Raw genomic sequence first — 10,541 nt, 5'->3', positions numbered from 1 at the left:
TGTCATTTCTCCGATCACAAATGCAGACATGGTTTTATGTTTACACGGCGCGACGCAACATGTAAAAAGACAGTATAAGTCATTATAATCAGTAATTATGTCCCCACTGGATGCAACAAATGCCTCGTTTGTAATGGGTTTTATTGTTTTTGTCTTGTCACGCCGGGACACAGGGCATCACATGTTAAGGGGCGTAACATTTCCGTCACACGCTTGAGGTATTCATCCAATCACAACGCACTGGATAGCTGGCCAATCAGAGCACACCTCGCTTTTCAGACCGATGAGCTTTGTAAAAATCAATGTGTTTCAGAAAGGCGGGGCATAGAGGAGAAACAATAAAGTACAGTATGTGGAAAATAATGTGTTTTTTGAACTTTAAACCGCATAAACACATTTCATTACACCAAATACACAAAATAATGTTCTTTTTAGCAACATCATATGACCCCTTTAAGCAAATGCCTTGCTCTCAGGAAGGGGAAATCAACCCTGATGTTTCTGCCAGCAATTGTGTTTGATTGTGTTCTCTCTGCTTTCTGCCATTAATTGCATGTGCAGTCTCTCATCAGCGGTTTATCTGTGAGAGTCGGCTGACCCACACATCAGACTCACTCTTGAGTTAATCTAAGCTAAATCCTAAATGGAGGGGTAATACCTCTATTGACAGAGCTTTATCTTTTTATTCAAAGAAATCCAGCACTGTTCACATACTACATTTATGTTATATTCTTTATGTAATTTTACCATTATTTAATCAGGCGAGTGACTTAAGAACAAGAATCTTATTTATAATAGGATATTATTCTCGTGAAGAGGAGCAATTAGGAATCAATTAAAATATGTCTCTTTTCAGTCTCTATTTGTTAAAATCATTTTGTTGATTCTTAAAAAGGAGTAATATTTTGCATATATGCACATTTTACAGTGACTGACTCGTGGGAATTTGTTGAAATTGTTTAGACTTTCTTATTAATTTAAATTTGTTTAAGAAATAGTTCACCCAAAAATGAACATTCTGTCATAATGTCCTCAACACCAATTTGTTCCAAACAACTTGTATGAGTTTCTTTCTTCTGTTGAACATAAAAGATATTTTGAAGAATTGTTAGTAACCAAACAGTTGTTGATTCCCATTGACTTCCATAGTTTTTTTGCCCAAGTCAATGGGGACCAGCAACTGTTTGGTTATCAACAATCTTCAAATATCTTCTTTTGTTTTCAACAGAAGAAAGAAACTCATACAGGTTTGGAACAACTTGGTGTTGAGGAAATTATGACAGAATTTTCGGGTGAATTATTTCTTTAAATGTTTGTATTTATTGTACTGTTTGTTGAAACTGTGTCTGCCATGTAATAGTCTGTGAAACTATACATTTATATACAACAGCATTTTACAGATCTTTACAGTATCAAATAATTCTTAATTAAAACCAACACTCATTCTTCTCTCTGTCATTGTACTTAATGACTGTTTAAATAAACACACAATAAACAGAGTTTGTGTCCAACATCAAATGTAACCTTAAAAATATGCATGGCATGCATCATGCCAATCTAATGTTTCATGCAATTAATGCATCATCATGACACTGTTCTATTAATACGCTGCTCCTTTCATTTATAGGCGGATCAACTCAATTCTCATTAAATTCATTCAGTGTGCCAAATCCTGCCGTTGCTTAACCTGCCAACACCTGTGAGCTTGTGCTCTAGTAGGACGGGATGATAGGGGGTGGGGGGTTCTTGTGAAAGGGTGCTATATGGAAGGGGGTCAGAGTTGGGTGGGGGTTTTGTGGTGTGTGAGCATCACAGGATTATCAACCTAATCCTTCAGATCATCCTTCACCCAGTGCTCACATCTTTAAATAGAAGGTCTGGATGAAAGTGGGAGGATGATGATGGAAAACAGGAAATGGAAAACGTATATAACAGTCCAGAAAAATAAAAAAGTAAAGCAGGTGATGCATAGACAGATTTAAAACTTAATATCCAGAGAGATGCCAGATCTGAAGGCAACAGGCATTATAAAATAGTGTGTAGTTTTAAAATTAAAAGAATAGTTAATCCAATTTAGTGGCAAGAGTTTTGAGTGGATCTCTGAAAGTGTTTTGGCCCTGCTTGGCCCTGGTAAGTGAAATCCACCCAAGCACAAACAGCCTTTAATATATTGTTGTATTCATTGTGGGTTAAAGTTTATCTGTGTTTCTTATTCCAAGCAATACTAACATTTCATCCTGACCATGTATAGAAGAGTGTACAATGTAGCAACAACTTTTATGACAGTGAAAACACGATGAACTAACAATCCTACAGCATTTTATTAATCTATGTTATGTTCATTTCTAAATATACTAATACTATATTGGCACCTAAACACTGAAACATTCTTCAAAATATATATTTTTATGTTCCGCAGAAAAAATAAAGTCTTAAAGGTTTGGAATGACGTGAGGGTAAGTAAGTGACGACCGAGTTTTCATTTTTACTATATCCCTTTAAATAATGTTAAGAAATGGAGCCTTATTGTAAAGTAGACTTGACATTGGAATTAAGCCCAGTGAGGTTCCTGCTGTAAGTCCTATATGGAAGAATTGAATCTGAGATCAGTGTACACTCACCTCCATGCTGGTCCGATTACATTGATGTGTGTTTGCAAACCAGAAGTCTCCATTGGCACACTGATCCAAATTGAATCCCTGGATGTTGACGTCGACACGGATCACACCCCTACCAACAGAGAGACAACAAAGATACAGTAATGACAACAAAATAGCAGTAATGATGGAAGACTTGAAAGAAGTAATGCAATTAATTGAATAAGGCCTGATGTTTGAATTGAATTTGGCCATTCCAAACCCAATGACTTCCTTTCTTCTGTGAAATACAAAAGAAGATATATATTTTTTGTCCATAACATGAAAGTCAGGGGTTACTTTTTAGAATGGTTCCTATTCATTGTATGGACAAAAACAGTGTATCTTTTGTATTCAACAGAAAGTAATCAAGGTGAATAATGAATAAATGATTGACAGAATGTCTGTTTTTAGGTGAACTGTCCCTTCAAGAGAAAGAGATGTTTTGAAAGACGTTATTAGTATAAAAACTTGAGCACACAAAAATGAGAAACCACTTTGAGAAGAAAGTGCACTGACCTGAACTCTGGGCTGAGGTCTGGCTTCAACCCATAAAATGGCATTGACAGACTGAGTAACCACCCTGGCAAAAAACGGCTATCAGTGCACTCAAGAAAAGGGGCTTCACCCCACTGAACCCCGCTGCTATTGATCACATAACTATCCCCACGTGCCCACTTGGGAGTGTCTAGGGTGCTTAAGTCATTTAGAAGAACCCGTTTAGACAAGGCATGGTGGGGTGGAGAGCTAGACTTAAACGTATCAAACCAGCTTTGGTCAGGAGCCGGAGGACGGAAGCTGCCCCAGGCAGATGTCAGGTCCTGCAGGAGAATGTCCTGGGTTGTGCCTTTGGAGGCACGGAGCACCAGTTGGGGCCGTTGGATCGTGGGGTCAGCGTCGAATGTTAGAAAAGCTCGTCTGACCAGGCTTGGCCTGTCCCCTTCGAGCATGGCCCGCACCAGTGCATGGTACCACTCGATATCCTCTCGTACACTCGTTTCTCTCAGCTCACTGGCTTGGAATATCAGGTTGAGAAAGTTGGCAGCATTGGTCAGAGACGGTATGGCTTGGTGCAAGATAGGGAGAAGGTCTCTAGGTGGAGATCCCAATCGAACAGGCAGCTGGAAACTCCGTGTACAGGTAGAGGCAGCCAAAGAGGATGAATTGCCAGTGTAGAGGTAGTTCTCTGTGGCAGACCGTTCCTCCTCTGTGTTCACTTTTACTGGAGCCGGACTGGTGGGTAGAGCACTAGAAGACAAGTTCTTCCCTGCTGTGGTATTTGGGTCAGTAAGACAAGGAGTTGGGGTGAACTCCAAGCTGGAGGTGTCCTCAAGTTCAGACACAGTGGTGAGCTGAGCAGAAAGCAGGCTAGGAAGTAGCAGCAGTGGCAGCAGACCAGCACACCGGCCCATCCTTATAGCAACTGCTCCTCCAATGCTTTTTGTTAAGGAATAGATCAGATTCGTGTTTTCTCACATCCTGAAAGATGCTTTCAAAGTGCAGGCCTCCATGTCTTCTCTATACCTGGCTTTGTTTCTCCTCTCCTCTTTTTGTTAACCGATTGACAGGTGTTAGTGGTGATAGTTAGAGTGCAACCTCACTTTGCTGCCAACAGCATCTTGATTTCACACACAAAAAAGTGTGCATTCATACACAGACTGACAAACTCCTGCAGTCAGTTGGTCAGTTCCACCCTAGATGTAATGCTGCTGAGACCACGAAGACTTTGATCTCCAGCCAGTGTGGAGTTAATCGGCCTGCAAGAAACTGGAGTGAGAAACAGAGATAACAATAAACCGACAACATGCGGAATACCCCGTTTCGCTCTCTGCTTACCTCTTCACTTACTCTCCAGCCCTCCTGTAAATCTCTCCCTCTCACCCATCTCTCTCGCTCCCTCTCCCAATCTCCCAGTAGTGGCGAGTGCTGAGAGTGGCACATCTGTTAATGTTGGATTGTTATGATGAGTGTATGTGCATGAGGTTGGGCTGATGGATGAGAGGATGGGAGGGTAATCCTCTCTGTTGGGGTATGTATCAGAATCTCACTGCTTTGTGGATTAACCCAACACGCTCCGACTGGGTCAGTCATGAGTGGTCTTTTATGGACTGTGTATGTGCGTGCGACTTTGTGCATCTGTGAATATGTGAATGCAGAGGTTTACAAGTCTGCATCTGCTTGGCAGATAAAGTGCACTGAAATGTTAATCTCTGATAGACAAATTGCATTTTGAACTGCCAACGTTTTGTACAAAAATCAGGGAAATTAAAAAAGTAAAGGAAGAAGAAAACATGCTCCATATGTGTACTACATGAATGAACATCTGACAGATGTGTGTGTGTGTGTGTGTGTGTGTGTGTGTGAGAGAGAGAGACAGAGAAAGATGATTCAGACAAATCCAGTCATACTGGGTAATGCAGGAGAATCCTTGTTTTGGTGCCATGGCAACAGGGTTCTGAGATTCAACTCTCATTCCTGTGGGGCCCCACCCCCACTCAGGACTGCAGAGGTGGCTGTGTGTATCCCTTTATACACTTATATGTGCATCTATATGCATGCACACAGTTGTCAAAACCTAAACTGTGTAAATGGTTTTTATGGATGAATATGTGTGTGGTGTGTTCAGGTATGATCAACAATATTGTGTGCATTTAATGGGAGAGGATGTTGTCAATGCATGTGATATTTCTCTGATAACATACTGTGAAAACACATTTTCCATAACTAATAAAATCCGCTCTTTGTGATGTGAGATGGCAGGTTTTAAAGGGCTCTATGGGCATGTGTACATGTTTGTGTACAGCGACATCATTCGGTCCATCAATGAAATTGCATTTCACAAATACAGCGCAAATGAAAAGTCTTGACCACAGAACAATGGGAGAATGTAAACATTAACTGTATTTTATCTCTATATGCCTTTTAATATGCATATACATACCGTACGGTGATTTTAAAATATCTATAGGCGTAGATGACATGAAATACTTTTGGAAAGTTGTTGTGTCCTGCAGTTTGTCATGCTATGTTATATATAATACTAAACATAATTTTGCTAATTCTTTCCAAATTATTATAACATATTAATTTAAATGCATTAAATAAAAAGACTACCATTTACATCCCTATAAACCTTGTTGGTCAATAATAGGAACAAAAATAAATAAAAATAATGCATTATTTTTTTGTTTAAATAAGTTATATTTTATACATGCTACATAATATAATGTATAATGATGTCCATCATTATGGAATTCTCTCTCTTGGTTCTATTATAGGCCTTGTGTTTGACATAATGCTTTACATTTTTAGTATATGAGGATGAGAGTCATTATTCAAATAATGATATCATGCATGTCATTTGTATTTGACTCATAACGCAACCGATTTGCAGGGAGAGTTTCGATCGTGCGGAACGGTGATGCCACAACAATTGATGCATCACAAACATCAGTTGGTAAAGCCATCTTCCAGACAACAGCACGGTAAATGACATGAATGCAACATTACAGCACGGTGCACGTCACTAAGGGGGGCAGCACATAGCCTGCAGCCAAGTGGACAGCAATGGCACCGATAAGACCAAACACGAAACACATCGAATTTGCGGAAGTGAGCGGGCGGGTGGGGCCTCGACAGTAATGTGACCACAGTCGCCTTTAGGATTGCGTGAAACGAAGCGTTATGTATGACCCTACAAAGACCCGTGGAGATTTTTAAGGCCGGACGCGAAATGAGACGAGGACGTGCGCAATGTTGAAGGAGCGACTGAAATAGAGTTTATATGCACTAAATGTCTGGCGCTGAGTGAGGGAGCTAAGAAACACCAGGAGGATTTACCATCATCATCACACAAGCGAGATCTCATGACTGGAGCAATGTGAAACGCTGATATCGCTCATTCCTTCAGTATATTGAGGAATAATAATGAACAACGCGCAAGATATGTCTCCCGATTTTGTCTTGATGCGCCTGGTCTCCGCGGCCGAGGATGACCGCTTGGACGAGGAGAATGGGAATCTGTCGTCGGGCACTGGACTGACGGTGGCTATCAAGGGGAACTTTGAATGCACGCAGAATCACGGCCACATTTCGGCGGTGAACAAAGCTCCGCAGGCCAGCGGACCGGAGGCACCTGACGCGGGAGTGATGGCGACTAGACCTGCGCTGTCTGTGCCGCCTCCTCCTCTTCATTCAGCCGAGGCCCACGGGTACGATCTCACCCACCGAGGTGGAATGGGGCCTCAGCTGTTGGTATTCAGAAACATATCGAGAGACTCTGAAGGATTTGCCGAGAACAACTCGGAGGATCATCGCAGGGCTTTTGAGGACCAAGCGGTACTCGCTTCCGAGCCTGGCGCTGTGGACGCTCAACATCCGCCTACATGGACGCTGCATCCACAGCTGAAGCTGCCTGCGGTTGCTACGGATACGGATGGAGCCGAGTTGTGCCACCGGCATCGCTTGATCACAGACAAACAAGACTGGCCGCCGGTGGTGGATCACAAAACGAGCTCGATGACAGAGCCGGGCTGGAGCTGCACGACGGCGCAGCGGCAGCTCCAGCTGCCCGACGGTCCTGTGCTGGAGCTGGCGAGGAAATTCGGCGAGCTGGGAGTCGCTCCGGTACCCGAGTTTCTGCTCAAGGATGGCGAGCTGCAGCATTGCTCGTGTCAAAGCGTGCTCGGCTCGGCTGGAATCAGACAGGGAGAGGACCCGACCGAGACCAGTGATGCGCTTCTGGTGCTGGAGGGCCTCGGGTCAGAAGAGGTGAACGGCCTGGGCATCAATGCCTGTAAGAAGGCCGAGTCTCAGAACGCTGAGCCAGGTGCGTTTGCTCTCAAGTGTTTCCCGTCGGTGCTGTCCGGACAAGCTATAGGGGTGTCCGGGAGACTTTGCTCGCCGGCGTGTTGTTTGTTACGAGACTCGGTAAACATCAGGCCTCAGGCTCCTACCAGCGACAAACTGACTCCCGAGGTCCTGTCCCAAGCCGAACCCAGCCAGAACACCCCGTGCTCTAGCCAGGCGTCCACACCGAAGGCCCGGCCGGACAGGAGCACGACCCGGGCGCATCTTTCCGCTGCGAGCGGAGGAGAGAATACTCTGAAAGTACCAGGGAAATCCAGGAAGGGCTCGCTTAAAATCCGCCTGAGTAAACTTTTCAGAACTAAAAGCTGTAGTGGCTCAAACAACATTTTGGACAAGAGACCTTCAGTAACATTCTCCATATCCTCAGCAGGCAGTTTAGTTGACATGTCTGGAGCGAGCGGTGGGGAACAAGACACGGCCAGGCGAGTTCTTCTGCCCAAACAACCTTAATGAAATATATGCTTTAACCTTTTTTTATACGCCTAATTTTTATTTCCCATATATAGGCCTATATATATATATATAATCATGTTTTTTTCATGCAACATAAACTACACAGACATACCTCAAACCTAAATTGAAAACAGTTGGTAACAACATGTGCGGTAATGACTACAACTTTCACAAGGATTTGAGTTTTTGTGCTTGATGAACAGGACAACCACTGTAGTCCTAATCAGTTAGTAACCTTTATGTTGTAGAACAACACAGACCTTAATTTATTAATAAATCATAAACCTTTTTCTAAAAACACATTGGAAATTGCATAGGGAACACATGGCGCATAGCATTCATTGTTTACTTACCTACAAACTATAGCCTTCAACCTATGGCTTTTCAGCATGTTGTCCAGCTTTAAATTTGACCCACAAATATTTAACATTTCAATCAAAGATTTAGCCTCTCACACATGCTGGTGATTATTTTTTTTTGCATGTTTCTTTTTAACATAAATTGTTACTCCATAAATATTCAATAAGAAAGTTTATATTTTCTGTCGTAAACTTTCTATCATAAAACACATTTTATAAAGAGGTGTCCTAAACTTGTTGTAAACGATTTTTAATAGTTTTCAATGTTTCTCAATGTCATATTTGGACCAAGGATCACAGGTGAGTGCAGTTTCTGTATGAGGGATAAGATATTCATAATGTGATTATGTGTGTACTATATATTTTAGACTAAAAATGATGCAATAAACTTAAAATACAGAACAGAATGGATGTAAATTAATTTGTTGTCTTTCTTAAAATCTGATGATTTTCTTTCTGCAGCCAGCCTGGACTAACAAGGGCACAAAGTGCCTTTTCTGCAGCCTCTTTTACTCCCGTTTTTACAGGTAAACAAAGATTTAAGGGAACATAATGGGGTGGAAGCTAAAGGAATCCTTGGAATACATTAAATGAAGGCACATTTGCAAAGCGCTAATTATAGCTTACACAGTGCATGGGAAATATAATGACACAGACAAATGATTTGGATGAGATTTGTCTCATTTTAGGCCAATCTTTGGAATTATTCTACATTATTGTAATGAATGTTGTTCTTATGGCTCTTGTCATTAAGTTCTGTTTTGTGGCTCTGGTCACAGGAGAGACTGTGTCCTTGGTTGATGTGGACATCTCTCAGAGAGGCAGGAACTCCCCTCACCCTCCCACTCCTCCACCTCCCCCTCGGCGGAGCCTCAGTCTGCTAGGTGAGCCCCACTACAGATGTTCACACACCTCCTTGATCTCCATTGTTTCTGCACTCCTTCATTCATACCTTTCACATCTCCATCTGTTTCACACTTTTTAAATATGTCTACAGTAACCTCCCCCAGCCTCCGAGTACATTCCCTTTATCCTTTATACTGACACCTCTATCTTCTGTATCTGTCTATGCGCATAGTTTTATACACTACCGTTGAAAAAAATTGGGGTTGGTAAGATTTTTTAAAATGTTTTTTAAACAGTTTATGTTCACAAAGGCAGCATTTATTTAATTAAAAATACTTTAAATATTAAAATAATAAATACTGTGAAATATTATTACAATTTTAAATAACTGTTTTCCATTTGAATATGTTTTCAAATGTAATTTATTCCTGCAATGCAAAGCTGATTTTTCAGCAGCCATGACACTTTTCAGTGTCACATGACCCTTCAGAAATTATTCTAATTTGCTGCTCAAGACACTTTATTATTATCAATATTAAAACAATGCTGCTTCATATTTTTGTGGAAACCATAATGAATGAACCTTTTTTTAATAGAAAGTTCAGAAGAATAGCATTTACTTGAAATAGAAAAATGTTGTAACATTATCAATGTCTTTATTGGCCCTTTTCATCCTTGCTGAATAAAAATATACATTTCTTTAAAAAAAAATGACTGACTCCAAACTTTGGAATTTGGAATTGACATCCATTGTGGGTGATTCACTCACAAGTGGTGGCACTAAATATAGACATAAATACATAAATATGGTCAACATATTTTGTGATCATTCAGACCAAACGCATTTAACCAGATCACATTTGTAGTGTAAATGCGAATCTGTCGCAGACAACGTCAAAGGATTACCTGCTCACCTGTCAATCAATTATTTTTTTGTGCTGTATGAAAATGCATTGACGCTGGAAGAGTAAGTAATGTATGTAGTCTTGAAAACAGAGTCCCTCTCCTCAAAATCCCATCACAAGTGTTCAAAAAAAAAAAAGACACTGTTGAGATGCATGTTACGGCGTGTTATCAGTTCTAAACAGTGATCTTTTTTACTTCACCTTTGTGATCGAACCCTAGGCGGATGTTAAAGATGTCGTGTCAGCCTACTTGCTTATTCTTTCACGTTGTCCTTTCATTTCCCTGTTTTATTTTTGACTTCATTCTTTTCATTTCATGGTTACCAGAGTCTCTGATTGCATTTTGCCACTATAAAATTCACAGAAGCGCCACTTAAAGTGAGTTATTGTGTAAGTCTAGGTGTGGTTTGACTTCAACAGTATTTGGCATACAGGCCAGCAGTTCCGTTTCTAATAAAGTGAGGCCTCCGCAT

General features: G+C 41.1%; 1 protein-coding gene and 1 pseudogene across 2 annotated transcripts in view; one reads left to right on the top strand and one right to left on the bottom strand.

Moving 5' to 3' along the window:
- Positions 1-4,565, bottom strand: part of LOC107674566 (probable G-protein coupled receptor 158) — a 16,251-nt pseudogene extending 11,686 nt beyond the window's left edge.
- A 1,557-nt stretch (positions 4,566-6,122) lies between these two features.
- LOC107674567 (suppressor of cytokine signaling 7-like) overlaps positions 6,123-10,541 on the top strand; it is a 12,228-nt gene continuing 7,809 nt past the window's right edge. For both annotated transcript variants that reach the window (XM_016468580.1, XM_016468579.1), the window contains exons 1-3: positions 6,123-7,927; positions 8,780-8,844; positions 9,097-9,201. In XM_016468580.1, the coding sequence (XP_016324066.1) occupies positions 6,564-7,927; positions 8,780-8,844; positions 9,097-9,201 (1,534 nt within the window). In that variant the 5' untranslated portion in view covers positions 6,123-6,563. The remainder of the gene's footprint in view (positions 7,928-8,779; positions 8,845-9,096; positions 9,202-10,541) is intronic.

The sequence above is a fragment of the Sinocyclocheilus anshuiensis genome, unplaced genomic scaffold, assembly GCF_001515605.1.
Source record: "Sinocyclocheilus anshuiensis isolate Anshui unplaced genomic scaffold, SAMN03320099.WGS_v1.1 scaffold572, whole genome shotgun sequence".
Taxonomy (NCBI): domain Eukaryota; kingdom Metazoa; phylum Chordata; class Actinopteri; order Cypriniformes; family Cyprinidae; genus Sinocyclocheilus; species Sinocyclocheilus anshuiensis.
Note: the sequence above shows the minus strand (reverse complement) of the source record. Positions and strands in the feature narration are given on the sequence as shown.